The 22,500-nt window shown below is 48.3% G+C and overlaps 2 protein-coding genes across 16 annotated transcripts in view; both read left to right on the top strand.

Moving 5' to 3' along the window:
* The window catches only part of LOC113807056 (kelch-like protein 5), a 408,426-nt gene that overhangs the window by 298,523 nt on the left and 87,403 nt on the right, over nucleotides 1–22,500 (top strand). The gene's annotated exons all lie outside the window — the stretch shown is intronic.
* The window catches only part of pnt (ETS transcription factor pointed), a 211,952-nt gene that overhangs the window by 188,023 nt on the left and 1,429 nt on the right, over nucleotides 1–22,500 (top strand). For 10 of the 15 annotated variants that reach the window (XM_070128946.1, XM_070128944.1, XM_070128947.1 and 7 more), the window contains 4 exons: nucleotides 5,019–5,342; nucleotides 8,224–8,253; nucleotides 19,543–20,326; nucleotides 20,615–22,500. The exon at nucleotides 20,615–22,500 is cut by the window's right edge and continues 1,429 nt beyond it. In XM_070128946.1, coding sequence (XP_069985047.1) covers nucleotides 5,019–5,342; nucleotides 8,224–8,253; nucleotides 19,543–20,326; nucleotides 20,615–20,678 — 1,202 coding nt within the window. In that variant the 3' untranslated portion in view covers nucleotides 20,679–22,500. The remainder of the gene's footprint in view (nucleotides 1–5,018; nucleotides 5,343–8,223; nucleotides 8,254–19,542; nucleotides 20,327–20,614) is intronic. The other 5 variants (XM_070128945.1, XM_070128954.1, XM_070128953.1 and 2 more) reach the window with 1 other exon arrangement.

Below are 22,500 nucleotides of genomic sequence, written 5' to 3'. Positions count from 1 at the left end.
TTTTTATAGTCATAAATATTCAGTATATATTGTTCAGCGATGAAGGCACTTGTTCTGCTGAATTTACAAGTAAATCGCCCGTAATTAACCTGAACACATTAAGAGGAAATATTCAGTTTCATTTAGAGTGCCTGAAAGGAAAGTCTAAGTGGTTTCCACGTTTATCTGGAGAAACACTAGTCTACCCAGAATAATTGGTTTAATTAGTGTAGTGGCAACCCTAAGTGCCACGGCGTGCCAGTGCCAGCCGACAAATGCTGCACCCTTAGTCTGCCTCCGGATGGCATTGGACACTTGACCGCTCTCGACGTCGCGCAGTGCCAACTCGTCACGCCCTAGTGCCAGGGAATGTCTGCCTGCCCCAAACGAGTGCGAACCTTGTGCATGGACTCTCCCTCCCTCCTTCAGCATGTGCCTGTGCGCAGTGTGTCCCTCTCTGTAAAAGCTTAGGTGTCCTTGGTAGCGCCCCGGCCAGGGCCTCGGCGCCCGCATCCCAGCTGTGACAAGGAGACGTGGTCCATCGGTCGCGCCTCACACCTCCCAGCCCTCCCGACGGACCGCATCTTGTTGACTAATGACCAAACTAACAGCACTAACACAACTCCGGCCCGAGGACACAAGCCCGCACCTCCGCTGTGCTAACATGAGTGTGTGCAGGCCCAGCCCCACGCGGCTCACCAACTACTATTATTGGGCTTACGGTAAAAACGGAGACAAGTTTTGGAATTCTTGTGAAGTGGATATGTGAATGTTTTGTGTGTGTGTGTATTTTGACTGTCTCTCTCTTTCTCTCACACTCTCACTCTCACTCTCTCTCTCTCTCTCTCTCTTTCTCGCTCTCTCTCTCTCTCTCTCTCTCTCTCTCTCTCTCTCTCTCTCTCTCTCTCTCTCTCTCTCTCTCTCTCTCTCTCTCTCTCTCTCTCTCTCTCTCTCTCTCTCTCCCTCCCTCCCTCCCTCCCTCCCTCCCTCTCTCTCCCTCTCTCTCTCTCCGCGTTTTCCTCTGTCCCGATCTTCTCCCTTCCTTTGTGGTACCAAATCGTTTTTGGGACGACAAAGGTTTTCATGTTGCCATCTGCGATCTTACCGACTGGTTCACTGATTAAGAGCATGCATAACATGGGGAAAAAAGAAAAGGCGAAGAAGAAAAAAGTCAATTTCCAAATTTTCTTAATTTGTTCTGGCCGAGACCTCAAGGCATATGTTGGAGAACTCCCGCACGCACAGGAGGAGAAGGAGGCGCTTGATCTATTACACTTGTTTCCTCTTTTTCACTAATTTTGTTTTTTGCCGATGCGACACTAACCATCTAACGATAACTTTCGTAGAAGCATGAATAGATAAATATACTGAACGCGCAAAGGAAGTGAACTTGAGAGAGAGAAAGAAAGAAAAAAAAAACAATAGACCGATGAGACACACACAAAAAAGAAAGTAAAGAAAGAAGAAAGGGGGAAAAAATCAAGAAAAAAAAGACCGAGCGAGTGGGAAAAAAAAGGTCCGGTCACGAGTCGACGGTCTCTCGGACGTCGGCGACTTGGAGGCCAGAAAGGAGACCCACTTGGAGACCTGTGTTTGCCATTCACGCTCTGGTTTAGCCCGGCTTGTGGGATTGTTTGCGCTCGTTAGGATGTGTACTCGCAAACAAAAGGATTCATGGAAAAGACGACAAGGGCGACGGACATACTGCTTTTTTTTTGTCTCTCTCTCATTTTTTTTCTTTTTTTTTGTCATCCTGTTGCTTTGGATGTGTAGTTGCCGACGAGAGGATAAAAGAGCGAAGGTTTTTTTCATTTTTCTTTGTACTCCTTGGGTCTTTTTTGAGGTCTTTGTTTCACGTTTTTGGTTTTTTATTTCTTTCGCGTTATCGTCTCCCCCTCCTCTCTTTCGTAGGGGGGAGGGGGGAGGGGGATTCTGTGTTTTCGGTGTATGGATTGACGCCGGTTCTCGTTGGTATACAGCGTGTATGTTCACACTAGTATCTCGCTGTCTTTTATCGGGATCTGTCGGACGGATTTACGATTTCCTGCGTTTCTCTTAGTATGTTTGGGGATTCAGTCGGGGATACTTGGGACTTCTTGCCGTGGTTTCTCCCTCGTTTCCATACCCACAATTCTTTCGCTTTTTACCCTCCCCGCCTTCCTCCACCTTCCCTTCCTTTTCCCCTCCCTCCACCTTCGTGTTCCTTCCCTTTCCCCTGTCGCCCCCTCCCGCCTCCCCCCTCCCCCAGACCTCCGCATGCCCTGAGGCCACTCGGGGCGGACCACCCCTCCACCTGCACCTCCAGTGGCTCCCCCTGTGCCTTACCCTAGTCATTAGTTCCGGGCGGTGCGTCCAAATGATGGAGGTAAGTGGTGAGGAGCGACAGCCGCCGCCACAAACACTGAGCTCCTGAACCCCCTCCCTCTCCCGCTGCCCCCTCCCCCGTCCTCGCGCACACATACACTTATTCCCCCAAACACACCTTCTTCTCAGGGTGTATGTGTATGTTAACCCGCTCCTAGTCTGCGGAGACCGGGACAATGGGGAGAGAAGCAGCCGGTCGCGGGGAGGTCGAAGGGGTGCAGGAAGCGTTGACTTCCCGGTTGGCGGGGACTTCAACGCCGCCGGCCCGTAGGAAGTAATCCAAGCGGCCGCAGATCTCCCTCGCGCTGTCGCCGGGACGCTGGCCAGGGCGGCGCCGATCGATCCGGACTTTCGGATTTATTCCTTTCGGGAGGATTGGCTCTCCGTCGGTGTTGCTGTCTTCGGCTTTCTTCTTTTAGGAAGGTTTATGCTGACTTAGGCCTTTGTCCAACGATGGATTAAAAAGAAAACTGAGGGAATAGAATAGAAATAAATGCTGACTTAAACCTACGCAGATTTTGATCCTGTTAAAACTATCTATTTGTATGGCTCGACGGGGAGACATCACGAACCCTGAGGGAAGACTCGAGCTCAGAGCGTGAGTTGCAGCGACAGCGAGCTTAACAACTTACAACATAAAAATCAACAAAAAATAATGGTTCGGGGCGTAAGCATGAACTTGCGTGGGGTCAAACACACTACCGCCCGCGACCCCAGAGCAACGAATCGGGGGGAGGGGGGGGGCAGTGGGAAGAGGTGGTGGGGGAAGAAGGGAGGAGGGAGAGCAAGAAAGGAGGAGAGGGAGACCAAGAAAGGAGGGGGACTGAGGGGACGTGCGATTTAGTTTAGGGGGGAAGAGGGGAAGAGAGAGGTGTATAAGGCCCGTGGGCGTGGGAGGAGGGGAGGAGTTACGAGCAAGGGGCGGAGTGTGGGAGTGGAGGGGAAGGTGTGTGTGTGTGTGTGTGTGTGTGTGTGTGTGTGTGTGTGTGTGTGTGTGTGTGTGTGTGTGTGTGTGTGTGTGTGTGTGTGTGTCCGTGCGTGAGAGAGAGAGAGAGAGAGAGTTAGGGAGGGGGCGGGGAGGGGGCGTGCGAGTTACGGACTGGGAGGGAAACGGAGGACATGGGGACCTAGGAAGGGGGAGGGCGGCGAGAGGGGAGGGGGGGGGGGCGGCGAGTGGTGGCCGCCGCTGCCTCAAGGTGAAACACAGCCCGGGGGGAGGCTGGAGGCGCCGGGGGTAAAGGGCAGGCGCTGGAGGGGAACAAGCCTGGGATACTACACCAACAATCACCAAACTTCCCCCACGAGGCGCCGCTACTCCTGCCGTGTCGGGGGGGCGACTTCCTTCCCTCCGCCGCGGGCGCCGGGACCTCCCCCCCCTCCCCGCCCCTGCAAATCACTGCGTGGCACTGGTAGTACCTGGTTTCTGAACGCTTGGTTGCATGTGCGTGCACGGACGTGGAGGAACCGACATACAGATGCAAGCATATGTGTGTGTGTGTATATAAACAGATATAGACAGACACCTATGTATATGCTGTACATATGCACATATATGCAGATATCGTCATGTAAGACATTCATCCGTCCGGATCTTATCGAAGGCCGACCACGGATGCTGAAGAGGTGGGGTGGGTGGGGTGGGGTGGGGGTGGGGGGCAACAGCACCTCTCGCGGAGTTGCAAGCGACGCGACGCACGTGCTGTGTCCTGCAGGCTGTGCACGCTTCGCTGCGCTGGATCACGACGCCTGCAGGCGAAGTCATTATATGTTTATGTCCTGTGTTCGTATGTGTTAATTGTGTTTATTTACACATGCGTTCCTTCGTTTCTTTGCGCGGCCTTTACGTACTTCTAAATCTATTTTAGTATCGTGCTAATATATCATAATCCTTATGTCCATTAAGACGCTTTACCGCTGTGTGTCATATGTTTTTCTTCCGCCTTCACGCGCTGGAGGACACTGACACCCGCATCGCTGCCATAGCGCGCCGTTGTCCTTGGGAAGAAAGATTTGTGAATTAGCATCCGCGCGTAAAGCGCTGGTCCGCACGCTCTGAAACAGCCGCTTGAAACCGCACTCGCGAACAGCAAGTAGAGTCTGGAGGCCGCCAGTCCGTGTGAATATTCATCGTTATGAATATTCCGCTTGATGAAGGTCCTCACTCACCCAGAGACAGCCCCCCACCCCTGCTGCCGTCACCCCCTACCCCTTCCCTGTTGAGGTGGGACTCCAGGAGGCGCGGCAGGGAAGACTTATGACGCGCCCAACCTCTCCCAATACACACATGCGTGCTATATTTACTAGTATAGACGATTGCTTCGTCAATTTTCGACAGACAAGTAGTATTTTTCTGGCTGAAGGAAATAATGCAGAGATTTTATGTCTTTTGGGGATGCCTTGTGACGTCAGAAGGAGGGAGTGCATGACGCTTGGCGAGCATGACGGCCTCACTGTCAAGGTCGCGCCGTCACAATAGGACAAGGTTCCTGACTTCGGATTGTTTGGGGAAATGGGGCAACTTGACTGCATGTCTTTCCTCAAACCTTTATTTCGAAATGTGCAAAGAATTCTTTGTTTTCCATAAGTCTCAGAGAAGAACTTCTCTCAAGCCTCAGTTTCTGCTGAGTTTTTTTTCCATGTTTCCATCGCTTAACCTCTTGTTCTTTTCCCCGCAGATGTCGAGGAGGAGTCCGCCTCGCTCGCCCACGTGCCCTCCACCTTCCACGAGTATGTGCCAGACTTCAACGAGTTCCTGGAGGGCTACACAGGCCCGATGCCCGAGCACCGCCTCAACCCCGTCCTCTCCGCCTCCCCGTCGTCACACGTCCCTCCTCCACCGGCGTCGCTGCCTTCGTCGGCGCTCCCGGCGCAGGCCTCCGTCGCCTCCACCGCCGCCTCGTCGTCCGCCACTACCACGCCCGCCCACACCACGTCGCCGTCCAACACGTCGTCCAGCACTCCGCACGCCACGACTGCGCAGACTCTACAGTACCTCGAAGGTATGTTGTCCGCTCCTCTTGCTCAGGTTTCAGTCAGCTTATTCCCTTGCCGAGGGCCTCTTGGCACTCTCCTGCAAGCAGTAAGGTTCCGCCGGGCGTGTGTGCGCCAAGCACTTGTGTCAAGCACGCACTCTCTCCACTGTACCGCCGCGATCTCTTCCTGCCCGAGCTTGCTTACTGGTGGTGGGCTTCAGGCTTCAGGTTATATGGCTAACAGGTCTTTGTGCTGTGGAGTCATCGACGGAAAGGGCTTGCCGAGATACTGATAAGTACAAACATGCTGATTTCAATAGTACAAGTAACTTCGATTTCGATCAGTGTGACGCCCACAATGCATGTCGATTCAGAAAACGATATTCAAGGATAATAATTCCGACGGAGTGACGGATGACCAGCGTTTTTTTCTCCTTTGCGCGTAACAGTTAAGCGGAAACTCGGCATTTCCGTGTTGACCTTCGGTGGTTCATGATCAAACTGGAGCCGAGACGCGGGGATGTCACAGCCGGAGAGGAGCCGCGTCTCGTTCGCTCTCCGTTTTTTCACTCGCCCGGTTTCTTCGATCGATTTTTGAATGACTTTCCGCTTTTTGTGTGTCAGCTCGCGGTTTGCGTTGATTATAAGCCGCTCGGCCCGTGATCTCCCGCCCCGGGTCTTGGGGAGCGACCGGGGTTTTAAGGGGAGAAAGTAATAAAGTGTTTTATGTACAGTAATGGCGGCAGCTGTCACTTTCCTCATTTACGAAACTCATGGGGCTCGATATCACTCCATTTCTTGGGCGTTTAGTTCATTAACACCAACAGAGGGAACTTCTACTAATGAACCGAAACCCAACAATGGCAAAACCGGCATTGTCGTAGGTATAAAAGAGATGGGAATTGACGCTAAATGAAAAAAACGCGAAAGGACGAGAAAGTAAATATTAATAACAACAATCGGGATGGCGTTTCGCAAAGCGTGGCGGCGAGATAAGCCTCTGCCCGGGATGTAAACAATGAGATTCGAAAGGCGTTTGGGTTGGTGACCTGGAGGAGGGGCGGGGGAGAGAGGGGGGAGGGAGGGTGGGAGGATGATAGTGAGCCCCGATAGTGATGCTCTAGACAATGATAGTGATGATAATGAGGATGATAATGATGGTAACGAGCGGCGAGGGTCGGGGGCGTGGTCGGTTAGCACCAGAAACGCCGGAAGCCGAGGCAGCCGACCGGAAAAAAACGGGCGACGGGAGGGGGGGGGAGGGGAAAGGAGGAAGGGGGAAGGGGGAGGGGGAAAGGTTGGCGAGGACCGGGACTTGGGAGGCGGGGGGGGGGGAGGGGGACGAGGATTGGAGGGGATGTCCGGGTCGTTTTATGGGATGGCCGGGCTATCGAAGAGGGGATCTGGGGGGGAGGGGGGAGGGGGGTATACTTTTCTAAGGGAGGGGTAATTTGTTCGGTCTTTATATGCATGTCTGTAGAGAGACTTTTTTTCTTATCGTTATGGGTCAGTGAATATCACAAAAAACTTTTCGTATTTTCGTAAACTTCTCGTATTAACATTAAAGTAAAAAGTATTTTGCCTGAGACTTTCGTATGACCGATACAGATGCAGTCTTTCCATGGAATATTTACTTCTCTTCTTATTGTTAGCGGAGTCGAGTATGAAAAAGATATATTTCCCATAGGATATAATTTTTATAACACCCAGAGTACACTCTTAGCTCCGTCTTTCTCAACTCATAGCGAATAAAAATAGTATATTAAGAGACAAACACATTAGTATGGCATTACATCGCCTCGGGACTACGAGAAAAACTTACTTCACGTTACACCGAACTCGGATAACGCTGCGTGAAAATATTAATTTCCTGTACATGTATTTGCCAGTGGCGCCTTAGACATCGGATACGCTACACGCCGATTCCCAGATACACCTTAAGAGAATCTTCGGTCTCGCGCGCCAGGTGTTAGAGAATCTTCGTTTGGCAACATTATTCGTGTTTTCTCTTACGCCACGCAATTGCGATAACTTTAACTAAGGAAGATTAGAAGAGGAACCATTATCTTCGTGAGTTTTTCCCGTCCATGGCACTGCATAGTGTAATGCGTCACTTTTTCCCGTTTGCCTTTTGTTTTCCCGCGCGAAGCTCCGCCCATTTTATGGTGACGTCAGAGGTTCCTGCGGGGTCACTCTTTCTGCTCGCCCAATGACTGACAGTGGTGTGATCTGTTGCCATCCTTCCATAATTCTCATTATACCTTTCCTCTTCCGGAGGAGCTAGGTGATCTGTGGGCTTAATGAAGGCAAGGCGTTAACTTTCCGTACATCTGGCAGCTGAAATAGTCTCGGGACTCGCACAGAAATAAGGCAGGAAGAGCGCCGTCGGAAGTCCCTAACTGGTAACCACCGCGTGTTCGCCTACAAGGTGGCTGGTCGTCCGCGTGTCACACAAAAGCATTAATTGAGCGGGATCACACGTAGCGACCAGCGGCGCAGTTCCTTCCTTACGTCGCTTGATTTATCGCTCGCCTCTGACCGCACTGCCCCCGGACGCCGCTCGCGTGCACTCCGCAGATAGTTTTGCCTTTGAGTTTTGTGTTGAGGGAGGGCGCGCGACTTCTCCTCGGAGATTCTGCCACTTGTGTGTTCTCGCGATTGTGATAGGCAATGGAGAAACAGACTTTGCGTGCTTGAAGTGCTTACTTAGTGACCCACCAAAACCGGCTAATTCTGTGACTGACTCAGGATTCAACTTAGCCAAAGAAGGCCTTTGAGATTTTAGCCAGAACTACTGGAAGAGGCCTCGCCTATTTTGTCATTTATTTGAAAAAACAAAAAACAAAGAACATGACAATGTGCGAGACATATATAAATTTCACTGAAGATTTTTCGTATCGACTTTCAGAAAAGAGAAGAATGGGCTGGAGCCGCAACGGTAAGACAAAATCCTATATTTGTGAACTTTTTTTGTGAGTGCTTGTAGTAACCCCTTCCATTACAACGTGGATACAGTGTGATCTCCGGATCCCAGTAACTTGTAGCGAACTTGTTGTAGAGGTCTTGTGAATGCTGACAACTAACAAGGCGATGTGTTAATTAATGGCGTCGTGATGATAGAGGAGGCAAGAAAGAGCTTTGTTTCAGTGTTCGATAATATATTTTCACGACGCTATTGTGGATGAATGAGCCTTTTTATTAGTCCTTTGTTGTGTGTTGAGGGGAAGCCATCCCCCGTCCTCGCGTAGATCCTAAGTGTAGATAATTCTACCGTAGATGAGCCCGACCAGTGGTGTAGATGCATGTTGTATTTTTTGCAAGAACTTAAATTAATATGCATGTGAAATGGTCCTCGATAGTTTATGACGGAGGGACACGGGGGCCACCAGATCCAAAGGTCGAGCAAGAGCCCCCGCGCTAACGTGGCGAAACCAAGAGGGGAGGAACAGCGGCGGAGGTCTCGTCTCGGTCGCGCTCGGGGGGGAAGGCGGCAAACGCGTAGTTGTAAGTCTCAGGTCCGCAGTCAGGACAGGAGGCGAGTGTGGCGGCCAGGGTGTAGTTAGAGCAGCAGCAGGTAAGTGTAGAGAGCTAGCGGGGTGTATCTGGGGAGGCGGGGGCGGGGAGTGTTCGGCCAGCACGCACGGGGTCATTTAGGTAGTCATTAGGTGTAGTTAGAAGGACCGAGCGAGACGGAACCCGAAGTCAGGCGAAGAAGGGAAAAACTGTGAAGAGAAACTCCATAAAAATGTCGAGTCTATCGGCGGTGTAGTGTGATTAGACAGGCAGTGTATCAGTTGTTAGAGTATTAGTTAGGGGCAGTTAGAGTCCCCTGGATGAAGGGCAACAGGTAGTAGGGACCGGAAGCCCATTGTAGGACTCACCATGCTCCGTTGCTCCCGTACAGCCGTCCCTCCCCTCCCTCGGGGCGTATCCCTCCCACGGCCAAGACCGCCCTTATGCCCCCTGTGCGTACGGGCGTGGACGAGGGTCAATCGCGAGCCTCACATCCGCCCGTGCGACCGCGGCGGGGCAGCCCCTCTTGCTCGGCCCAGACCAAAGCGCTTGATAAAGGGATGATATTAATCGTTATCTAGAGTGTCGCCCCTTTTTTCGTCTTCGTTTTTTCCCCTGAATGGAATATCAAAATCTGAGGACCGTGGCGCTGGACTGTGAATGGGGCGCCTCGAGGATTGTGTTTGCTCAACATCCCAATCACGCGAAGGAGGGGAGGGCGGCGGCCGCGGTGGAAGGGCCTGGGCGAGAACAAGACGGGTTTGTCCAGCGGGCCCTCAGCGCCGCCGACGGAGAGGTGTCGCGTCTTTCCCGCCGCCCGCCCGCCCGCCGACGCCGCCCGTCCGCACCTGTCCCGCCCGCCCGCCCGCCTCTCACCTGTCCACTTAGGCGGCCCTCACCTGTGATGGCCCTCGGAACGGCGCCCCCATTCACTGCCGTCGCGCGATTAGAAAAGGTCCTTGAGAGCGAGGCGCCCGAGACGATTCCCGAGGGCGACACTTGGGTGGGTCTTGGGTCGGGTTGCATTCCGGCGTGTTAGCGAAGGGCGGGTTCCTCTCTGCGGGCCTCTCCGGCAGGTGTTGTTGTCCCGTAGAGTGTGATGTCGAAGGGGTTGGGTGGGGGGGGGGTGGGGGGTGGGGGGCGGGGTGTACACGCAAATAGAGAGTTTTGTTTAACCTCTTTGTTTACTGCGGGTCGACGGCGGGATTCCTGCGGTTATGACCAAAATCGTTTTCTCTTGGGTATACATATTTCATTTTCCCCAACTATGCACAAGTCATGAGAGCAAAGGAAGTAAGGAATTTACTCTCTCTCCATCTGTCTATCTAGCTATTAATCTATCTATGTCTCTGTCTGTCTATCTTACCCCCTCCCCCTCTGCGTGTGTATGAATTTATATATATATATATATATATATATATATATATATATATATATATATATATATATATATGTATATATGTATATATATATATATATATATATATATATGTACATATATATATGTATATATATATATATATATATATATATATATATAAACACACACACTCACACACACACACACACACACACACACACACACACACACACACACACACACACACACACACACACACACACACACACACACACACACACACACACACACACACACACACACACACACACACAGATATATATATTCATATGTATATATATATATATATATATATATATATATATATATATATATATATATATATTCATATATATTCATATATATATTCATATTATATATATATATATATATATATATATATATATATATATATATATATATATATATATATATATATATATATATATATGTATATATATATATATGTATATATATATATATGTATATATATATATATATATATATATATATATATATATATATATATATATATATATATATACACACCCACACTGACATGGATATTTTTATATATCCTCCACACCACAACTCTATCTCTCCCCCTCCCGCCTCCCCTCACCTTTCCTACACCGGAACCCTATCGCCGTTGCCCTCAAAGGATTTCCGTAAAGTTGGACATCCTGGGCCGGACCGCATCCTTCCCTCCCGTTGACCGCCTCCGCACCGCCCAGCATCCATTTTTCCTGCTGGGGCGAAGGATTCTCGTGGCGAGTGTGCTGGTGGGTTTGTTTGGCTTCTTCGATGTTTTTTTTTTCGTGTCGAATGAGGGTGGGACTGTTTTATTTTTATTTTCTATGGGTTAGCTGATCACATTTTCTTCCAGGCTTCACCCCAGTTTTGAAATAACTTTTCCAATCTTTATTTTTTTGTTCTTTTGTAATACATTTTTGGGGGGTGGGGGAGGGGAGGAGATGTATGTACCGGAGTCCAAACTTTTCTCAAACCAGCTTTTCCTCTCTCTCTCTCTCTCTCTCTCTCTCTCTCTCTCTCTCTCTCTCTCTCTCTCTCTCTCTTTCTCTCTTCTCTCTCTCTCTATATATATATATATATATATATATATATATATATATATATATATATATATATATATATATATATATTTCTCTTTCTCTGTCGCTCTCTCTGCTTCCCGTCATTATTTATTCCAGTTTTCCTACTTTCCCTTTCTTCCTCCTTTCTTGTTCTTCCTTCCCTCCTGTCCTTCGCCCTCCTCCCCGCCCCCCGCCCCCCGCACTCTACTTCTCCCACGCCCCAGTCTCCCTGTCGAACCGAAATATCTCTGGTGTTTCATTGCCAATATCCGCCGCGAAAAGCTGGAGTCTTACGGGAGGAAATTGTCCATTTGCGGAATACAAGTTAGAGACAGGAAGGGCATTCCATACACGAGCAGGTGGGGGGGAGGGGGGAGTGGGGTGGGGAAGGGGGAGGGGGGAGAGAGGGAGGGAGGGAGGAGGTACGGGGGTGGGGGAGAAATGAAGGTGGGGAAAGGGAATGGGAAGAGGGAGGAGGACGTGGAAATGAATGAGGGAAAGTCGGAATGGAATTGTGTAAAGGGAGAGAAGACGTAGAGAAGCAAGGGAATGGAAGGGAAAGGGAGGGGGAGGTCGTACTAGACACACAATCACTTGAATAAATCCACATTCTCGCCTCGACTTAAAACAATCGTCATATGCGAGAGACGTTCATTTGCGATTTTCTTTAGAGCACAATCTCCCCTCGCCCTCTCGTTACACCGTTCCCATGCCTTTACACTAGCACCTGACTTCCTTTCTCCTTCTTCTTCTTTTTTCTCTTTCTTTCTTTCTTTCAATCTTTCTTTCTTTCTTTCTTTCTTTCTTTCTCTCTCTCTCTCTCTCTCTCTCTCTCTCTCTCTCTCTCTCTCTCTCTCTCTCTCTCTCTCTCTCTCTCTCTCTCTCTCTCTCTCTCTCTCTCTCTCTCTCTCTCTCAGACTTTCAATTCTTACATCTTCTAGAAAGATTTCTCCGGAAAAAAACTTTCTTTGGAATGATTCTCTTCGTCCTTTCCCTTTTGGAAAGCCATTCTCCTCTCTCGCTCGAACTCACCGCTAAGCCGAGTTTTAGAAGAAAGATCTCATTTGGGCTCGATACCTGAGTGGGCCCGGGAGGAGGCGGAGGGGGGGGGGGGCTCGCCTCCCTCACCTCACGCTAGCAGGATATCCGGTGAGGGGGCGAGATCAACGGAGCTTCCGGTGGTTATCTAGTTATCGTAGAGAGCGATAACTGTCCAGGTGGTATAAACTATAGGGGGTTCGAGCCAGGCGAACGTGAAATCATTAAAACACCATTTGCAAATCGTGGAAAAAAGAACAAGAAAACGCGCTTGGTCGAAATCACGGGAGGTCGGTCAGCCGATCAGTCTTGTAGGGCAAGAGGTGAGGATGAGGAGTTTATCTCAGCCACACCTAGATGGCACCACAGACTAGAAGCCGAAGAACGGAGCCGAAATGTGGACGCCGCGATTATAAAATTGTTTGTGAGTGTAAGGGGGGATTTTGGGACGAGTGTATTGGAATGAACTGGAGGTCCCGAGGAGGTTGCGGGCCGGTGGGGGGGGGGGGGTGATTGGGGAAGGGAGGAGGGGGGGTTGAAGGAAAGAGCGCCTCTCCGGTTGATGAAAGTAAATGGCGCTGTAGCGTGTATATTTATTGTTTTGCTGTATTATTTGTTCTCGGCACTTCCCGCTATGTCTGTCTACTCATCTGCGATGCGTGTTTGTAGATTTATGGTTCTTTGCGGAAGTTCTCCAAAAAGAGACTTGTTGACATCGGAGATTTCCTGCTGGCGGCCCTCCCTCCGAGGCGCCCGTCCGATGGCGCGGCGGAGGCCCAGCGAAGTCCGAATGAATTTATTTATAACGCTGACTCTCCGGCGACTCTCCGGCCGCAGACTTCTCGGGGCGCGTGCCGGATCTCGGGTGCTATAATTTCATATCGCGTTATCGCTCTCTTTTTATTCTCTGACCTTCTGTGCGGTGGCCGGGCGGGGCGGCGGCGGCAACAGCGTGCCAAGCCGCGGTCGGCAGCGGCGTCGAAACGCTCGTCGCCGAAAGGAGTCTTGTCGCCCATACTGCCTCGGCGCAGTTACGTCACACATGCGCGATGGGCTATCGTAGCGGCTTTACAAAAACATCCGGTCGTTTGGGGCTTGTTTGTTTGTCTTTCTTTGTCACGAAAATGTGGCGACCGATGTGGTGTCCGGAGAGCGCGACGGAGCCAGTCGTGGAAGGCGCGAATTGCATATTGGCTCATCGAGGGGGGGGGGGAGATAACGCCCCTAATCTCATGTTTAATTAGGAAGGCGATAGTCGTAAAAATAATTAATTGATAACAGGTTTAACGAAAGAGTAATGGTAATTTTTGATAACGCTGGCATAATGATAGCGAAAGCACTCGTCGCATTTACAGTGAAATTTCGAAATAAAAGTAAAAATAATGACATACACCCTGATGAGGAACACGTTATCATAGATCATTTAAAGATATATATTATATTCATTATCATTAAGATTAATAGTACCATTGTTAACATCGCCGTAATTTTCCTATTACGATAATGACCCCAACACATCCTTGGACGAGCGCGCCACGAAGGCCCCGGAGTCCACCTCTCCTGAAGGCGAAGGAAGGGCGCCGCTCCTTCCGCCTCCCGGAGCGCTCTCGGCCCTCCCGACACCTGCGCCGCGGCCCCTTCGTCGGGCGGGGGTCGTCGGTGTCACCGCCGCGATCGGCCGCCGACTCCGATCTGAAATCCGAACAACAGAACCGACAGGATTTCGTCGGGGACTGTTTAGTGTCAGGACGAGGCATTTCCGGCCCAATGCCATCCTCTTCTCGGGTTCGCTGTATCGAGGTGGCGGTCCACTGCGGTCCGTCGGTCCCTCGGCCGGGCCGCTGCGCCCTCGCTCGCTCTTGGGGTTGTACGAGTGTATGCACACACACACACACACAGATGATAGATGATAGATGTGTATACTTATACATGTATATATGATACATATATATACATGCACATACAAACATATACACACATACACACATACATAAATACATACATACATATATATATATATATATATATATATATATATATATATATATATTAGGATATATATATATATATATATATATATATATATATATATATATATATATATATATATTAGGATATATATATATATATATATATATATATATATATATATATATATATATTAGGAAAAAACACAATATAGATGTAAATATGAATATAGTTATAGATATATAATATGTATAATACACACACACACACACACACACACACACACACACACACACACACACACACATATATATATATATATATATATATATATATATATATATATATATATATATATATATATATATATATATATATATATATATATTTATATATATATATATTTATATATATATATGTGTATGTATGTATGTTTATAAATATGTATATACATGTATGTATATATATACATACATACATACATACATACCAACATGCATGCATACATATACATTTTTTTCATTCATTCACGAACCTGCTGCGTGTGTTTTCCAGCTTCGTCCCCCATCGGCGGCGGGCGGCGAGTCGGGCGCTGGCTTCTCGTTTCGGCGATCGCTCGCGAGTCAATCGATCCTTTCGAAATTTCACGGCGCGCGGACTTCAATTGGATTACTCGGAAGGGAAAGGGGGGCGAAGGCGGGGGAGGGGAGAGAGACGGAAAGAGAGAGAAGCGAGCCCCCGAGAAGGGCCCGAACAAGAGGCCCTTCGTGCCCGCGGCCCGACCTCCGCCGCCGCCCGCCTCGCCGTGGCACGCCGTGTCGGGGCCGCCCGGCGTGAGCGAGAGGGCCTTGTGAGCGCCTTTCAGCGGAAGCAATAATTGGCCGGCAGCAGTTTGTTAATTGGTAATGAGCACCGTCTTCTTTCCTCCGCCGGGCTGCTCGTGTGTACCCGACTGTGGATCCGTGCGCGCGCGCCCGCCGCTGTAACCTGACCGTATCTGTACTCGGCTGTTTGAATACATGTTCGGGACATTAAGGCGATATCAAAGCGGCTTCTCAGGGCCCTTGGCGTCGGAGGTGAAATGGATTAGATCTGTTCATTAGGTGATTACGCGGTCGTTGGATTTGCTTGCTGAGTTTGGCACTTTTGCGGCTTCGTTTAAATACTCAAAAGCATCCTACATACGTGCGCGGTTGACTGCGGCGCCAAGATGTACTCAGGGGCGTCTTCGGTGCCGAGGGGGCGACGCGGAAGGACGGCGACGGAACGAAAAGAGAAGAAACTCCCGCCGTGACGCAGCGAGCGCTCATGAAAGGGCGACCTGAGAGGGCGAAATAGAAAACCGAAAGAGTCTCGCATCAGGATGTGCGGGCGCGCGGCGAGAGCAGGTTCGTGTCCGACAACCCGTCATCAGCCGTGCGAAAGGCGGGGTCGCGTCCCTTTCCAAACATGTGATTTACAGCGATGCGCCTCATGACGAGCCTTCCTCTCGAGGCACCGGGAGAGACTTCCGGGCCGCCCCAGGAGATGCTCGTAGGCCTTCCACGGGCGGCGAGATCCGGCTGCGGGCGGCGGGGGCCATCGCGGCTTCGTTCGGCGCAGATCGCGATCCCGGCGGCCGCGACCTCCGGGCCGACGCCGATCAATTCATTCGCATAGAAAGTTGACAAGGCTGGGAAATGAAAGCAATCGGGCTCGGGGAATGGATGGAGCCAAGATAACAGATGACACGGCTTTACTTTCAGTATTCGTGATCTTACGAAAATTAATTGCAGGTAATAAATGAACTTTTAAGATGTTCGGAAGAACGCGCCTCACTGACAGAGGCCTTCCAAATAATCAAACGAGAATAAGAATAAGTAAGAAATGGATGCTTGTAAAAACCAGGCGCAATATTCACCCCACCTTTCGTCGTGCTGAACTCAAATAATTTTCAAATCACAAGAAGCATTAGTAATAAAAAAAGAATGTGACGGCGAGGTTAGCGTGGGGTCGCTAGCTTACACTGGTAGTTTCCCTTTAATTGGCTGTGAATTGGGTTAGTATCATAATGTACGTGGCACGACCCCTGACCCCCGCGACCCCGGCCTGACCCCAGAGGAACGCTACTGTAAAGAAGGCATCGACCTGTGCACCCAGGCCAGGCGAGGCATGTCACTGCTCTCCCTTGTACACACTTAAATGCCATAACGGTAATGTATTTACGTACAGTCGAAACGTCGGAAGGTGAGGTTCCCCTTTGTCGGACTTTCTTTTTCCCGAAACCCCCAAAAAGCCGTTTGTGAATTAGTGAAGTAACGAGGAAATGCATCGTATAACATTTGATTATAGGAGATTAAAAGAAGACCATTATTAGGGTTGAAATGGTCGTTGTGTTGCGTCGTTCCTTCCATGAAATCGTCCCTTTGCGCTAAAGTCGTTCTTTTATACTTTCTCCTCGTGTCTTTCTTTGGTTTTGCCTTACAATACTTCCATTTGTTTTTTGCGTTCTTGTTAAAAATCATTGTTTCTGAACGGCAATGTTGTATTTCGCTTTAAAAGACTGTTCTCTTCTTGTGTCTTGTGTGTGTTTCAAGTGCCACTTTATTTTTTTTTTTCTAGTCCTTTTTTAAAGCCTTTGATTTTTTTGTGAGAACTGTACTTGTCTCACATTTTTATCCTGAATATGTGGGTTTTGTTGTGAAGATAAACAGCCCCCTTATCCTACTTACGATATCTACCTTCCTTTTCAATACTTTTGGGAAAAACGTATAATTTCACTCTTTTAACACCAGCACGTCTTTCCCCCTTTCCTTCTCTCTCTTTCCTCCCTCCTACGGCGTTCGCATTCTCGACAACGGGAGAAGGGCTGGAGTGACTTGGTGGGCGTGTGTGGTCGAAGGGGGTATGCTGCCTCAGGCATCTCATTACCGTTAGTAAATCACATTTCCTTCGTCGCTAAGTGTATTAAAGCCGCCAGCTAAGCTTCCACGTATTGGTTTTGTTGTCTTTTTATTCTCTGATCTCCCTTTCGAGAGCGCTAGCATTGCGGTGTCTTTTAGGATTATTTTTTATATATATGATGTGAATATCATTGTCTCGATCGTTGGCGAAAGCGTAATTATCTTTATATAAGGCCTCTGGTGTCATCGTTCTTGATACTTCTCAAGGTGAAACATCTTTTTCGTTTCAAGAAAGATTTCTCTCTCTCCGTTTGAGTGAAAGGGACTAAGGAAATTCTCGGGGAAGTATTGGTACGCAGAAACACGTTAGAAAGGGGGCATCTTTTCTAGTTGGTGCGTGCCCGATGGGGATAAGAAGACATTTACTGCACACTTAAAACTAAGATGATTATATGAATAAAGAAAAATGAAATAAATAATATAAATAAAAATAAAACTTAGAAGCGCTAAGAAATATCTATGATGAAATGAATGCGCAGAAAATATGAAATGGGGAAACGTGGTCGCGACACATACTGGAGTTTGATTACTTTTCTGTCAGGCATCGACGTACAGTACCAACAGACGCGTTCCTGCCGTGGGTAGATAGATCGATAGATCAGTGGGTAGATAGATAAATGTAGGTATGTTCGTGTCAGAAAGGCAAATTGTTAGAGGCATTAACCGTCGGTAGTTGTACCAACGGCTTTTTTTTAAACCAAACTGCAAGTACAATTAGCTCTGCGATTCCCCATGCTTATCAGCCCTATAATAGCAGGTCATTAGAATGTAAATTTCCTTTTAATGTTTAGAGATAATATGCCTTGTGAGATTTTCTTTCTACCAAATTGGATTTTTTCCGTCTCGAGAAGAAAAAGTTTAAATTTATTGCAAATCATCTGTTGTAACAATTGAATTACAGCGTTGATGTCAGTCGGGATTGCCAAGACAAGCCAGGGATCTCGCACACTGGCAATTGCATTATTCTCCGCCTGCAGATATTTATTCGTACGGCAAAATGATTTCGGTTGGTTCCTTTTATGCTATAATTCTTCCCCTTGTCTCCGGCACAGAAGGCGTCTTGCTCACATATAGCTTCAGCTTTCATAGGATCTTTGTGAATTATTGGCACAAAGTCCAACATGGTACCTCATACCTGCCGGCACAATACCCTCCTGGGTCAGGGGTCATAACCCAATTAGCAGATTAGAAAATGCAGAGGTCGCGGGGTCAAAATGGCAACGAAACGACTGGGAAGTAGGTTCTTGTTGTACTCAGAAGCCGCCATTATTGCTGGGAAGAGACAGCGCGGGCCGTAACCCACGCACTTACCACGACCTCAGCGCAGCCCTTATGCCCAGGGCACGCAGGGTTCAATATAGCATCCGCAGCTCGATCACGGCTTCGGGTCTTGGGTCGGGGCTCCTCGTCGAGGGCTGCACAGGAGTGACGGACTGGAAGCGAGGCAGTTGGAGCCCGGCGCCATCCTGGAAGAGTTGGTGGCGGATGGACCTCTGGAACACACTTCCTAAGTCCATATCCTGAGCTTCCTTTGAGATCTCGCAGGCGGTTTCGACTGTGTGTTTGCAGTTGCTGTTTGTGCGTTTAGAGGGAATAAGCGAATTGGCGAAGGAAAAGCCGTAGTCCAATCTCCGAAGATTCTAAAGCCTTGGTCGCAGTGCGCTCTAAAGCAAGGGGAGAGAATTGTCGGGTAGACAACCATGGTATGCTGGGCTCTGTACGGGGTGAAGCCTCAGTTCAGACACTCGTACAGTAAGTAAAGGAACTCCAAAATATGGGCGAAGTACAGGAATCTGCTTGTCTTTATCGGTGTAGTAGCGCTGCTGTGGTAACAGTATAGCAACACACATACACACACACACACACACACACACACACACACACACACACATTTGTGTCTTCAGCATGTATGTGCGCACGCGCGTGTGTACCTTCACACAATGTATATTGCAACCAGATGGCTGGTATTCGTTTTCATTTTATATTAGTCCGCGTTAGAATTACGATTGCTAAATCTGGAAGATGCGGTTGTTATTGTTGTTATTATTATTATTATTGTTGTTATTATTGTTGTTGTGTGTGTTTGTGAGTGATATTAGAATATTAGCTAACTAACCCTCTCAGCGATTGCCTAATAATTCTTACAGTCGCTGTATATGATTTCCTCGCATTGAAACTTTTCCTTAGATGTGATTTGTTATCAGCGCCATGAACAATAGCCTCGCTTGAGCGCTCCAAGTCCAGTTGAGTAACCAAGTGTTGTGTTTTCACAGGTGGATACCCGAGCGCCGAGAGCATGGGCGCGGTAAGCGAGCCCCCCTCGGAGGGCTCCCCCAGTGGCTTCGTCCCTCCGACGTACAGTGACGCCGACACCGAGTCCTACCACGCCCTCCCGGACTCCCATCACGCCCATTACCTCGACCCGCCCCCACACGACTTCTACAGCCTCCACGACAAGTATCGACTCTCCTACTTCAAGTACCCACAGCCTGCCCCACACCGGTACTCACACGAATACCCAGATGGATATTCCACTCCCCACTATGACCCACAGTTCCAGACAGTACCCCAGGCCCTGTCGGAGCCGTGGGCGCCGGTGGGAGCGCAGGGGCACGACCTGTCACAGGTGCACAGCGTAGGAGCAACCTCCCTCCCGCACTATCTCCCTCCCCGCCCCGTCGACGTCCCGACCCCCGACACCAAGCCGCCGCCAGGCCTCATCGGCCCCAACTCCGCCACCCTGGGCTACCCTACTGCCGGAGGAGGCCCCTGCTTCACCGGCTCAGGTCCCATTCAGCTGTGGCAGTTCCTCCTGGAGCTGCTCACAGACAAGAAGCAGCAGCAACACATCTCGTGGACTGGCGACGGCTGGGAGTTCAAGCTCACCGACCCCGACGAGGTGGCCCGGCTCTGGGGCTTGAGAAAGAACAAACCCAAGATGAACTACGAGAAGCTGTCTCGGGGGCTTCGCTACTACTACGATAAGAACATCATTCACAAGACAGCCGGAAAGCGATACGTGTACCGTTTTGTCTGCGACCTCCAGTCACTCCTTGGGTAAGTACGTTGAACTATACATGAATACATTGTTCGGTGATCATGATATTTTATACGGCACCTTTGAATATTTGTCTTTTAATTTCATCATGATAGAGACTGGTTTTATAAGATTCTCTCTCTCTCTCTCTCTCTCTCTCTCTCTCTCTCTCTCTCTCTCTCTCTATATATATATATATATATATATATATATATATATATATATATATATATATATATATATCTTTTTCCTTTACCCACTCGGTGATTTTTGGCCTCGTCTCGCTAACGTGTCTCTCCGCTCTGCAGTTATTCTCCGGAGGAACTACATGCGATGGTTGATCTCAAGCCCGAGAAGAAGGACGACGATTGAGCTCGGAGCTCCGCCGTGCCTTGCCCTCCCCGCCCCCACAGATAGGTATCACCAAGGTCCGACTCCGGCAAGACACACGGGGACCTGGATCCGCTACGTTCGAGGCAAACGAGTGGTTCCGAAGATGTTATATGTCCGCCAGGTGCCGTCATGTTGGACCCTAACTTTAAAAAAAGAAATTATAAAATTTAAAGAAATGAAGCTAATTGCTGCTGCGAAGCCCCTTGGCTTCTTTGTTGTATGTTAGCCAAGCAATTACATTTCATACAAGTTAAACTTTGTCGACTGGCTATATTTGCATTTTATCTATAGACGACCCCACTATCTATGTGGGACCATTTTAATAGTTTTATTTTTGTAAATACAGTATGCCATTAATGTCGGGCATTTAGACTAGATTGTATGTTTATATAGTCAGATGTGCGGAGGATTTTGCCCAGTCTGCATTGATGCACTGCTTGGTGCTTGCAGGCTGTGATGGTGACCACGGTGCCTGAAGGCATGTTGGTGAGCCTGGTGCATGCAGTCTGTAATAGTGACCATAGTCCCTGAAGGCACATAGTGAATCTGCTGCCTGCAGTCTGTGTTGGTGATCCTGGTGCCTGCAGTCTGTGTGGTGACCCTTGGTGTCTGCAGTTTAATCTGGTGCACTTAAGTTTGCACAGTTCAATTAGTGCACACTGATATTCTGCGCAGTTATGTTGCCTACAATGTCTTTGGTGCATCAGGTGTTATCTGTGCGCAGTTTTCGTAACCAGCCAAATGTACCTGTACTTGTTCTCTGCACAAGGCCCGACTGTAATATTAATCAATATTTTTAGTTACTGACTAGTGATTTGTGGAGATGACTGATGAGTGCTTTCAAAACTACAAGTGCTATATATTAGTGTCAAATTAGTAGACGCCACGGATTGGTGTGGCCATTTTTATTTTTGCATAAATGATCTATATAGCCCTTAGCTTGCTGTCACTAACTTCCTGAACGATTGTGGCGACATGGACAGCATTGATAAATTTAGATGACATTCTATTTTTCAGTCTTTACTATGATTTATAGGTCATATCAGTAACTCATCAGAGCAGTGAATAATCTTTCAATGCTGTTAGTGATCCCATTTTACAAAAAAACAAACAAAAAATATATATATAGCTTGGTGCAAAAAAGAAGCAATTCCTCCAACGTGCCTTCCTGTTCTGAATTCCCAACAAGGTCTTTACCCACCCAGCGTTGTACCAGTGTAGGCGATCAGATGCTTTTGGTACTTTACAAACCCTTAAGAAAATAAAAAAAATAAACGTGGTGATATTTTTTCTAACCAATGATTCCAGGTCACAATGACTGACTGTGATGTAGCGGAAAGCAAAGTTCAGTAAACCGATATTATAATTCATTTTTCTATTGTCTAAAAATAAATATTTTGTACTGATTGTATATGCTTTACAACAACTTTGTGACTGGATGTTATGGTGTTCCATTGTTAATTGTGATAACTTGTTGAAGATATTAAATGTTAGATTTTTTTCTTTATTGTGACAATCAAGTAGGAAGTGTTCGTACATTGATGAACATAGGAACAGTTGCAAAATTCAGCAATGTCGTTCACCTAAACAAGTATCCCAGTGAGATCATGTGAGTCTGAGCTCACCTGAAGGTTTACTTGTATAGCCACCGAGAATCTTCCTGCCACCATACAGCCATGCCACTTCTAACTTTGCGCAACTGTATGTGCCAATGCCATTTTTTATGTCTGTAAATATAAATGCACATCAAAATTTAATATTGTGTTTGATAATAACATTGATGTTTTATTATCGTATTGTG

The sequence above is a fragment of the Penaeus vannamei genome, chromosome 13 (genome assembly GCF_042767895.1).
Source record: "Penaeus vannamei isolate JL-2024 chromosome 13, ASM4276789v1, whole genome shotgun sequence".
Taxonomy (NCBI): Eukaryota; Metazoa; Arthropoda; class Malacostraca; order Decapoda; family Penaeidae; genus Penaeus; species Penaeus vannamei.
The sequence above is the reverse complement of the archived record's forward strand: the minus strand, read 5'-3'. Positions and strand labels throughout refer to the sequence as shown.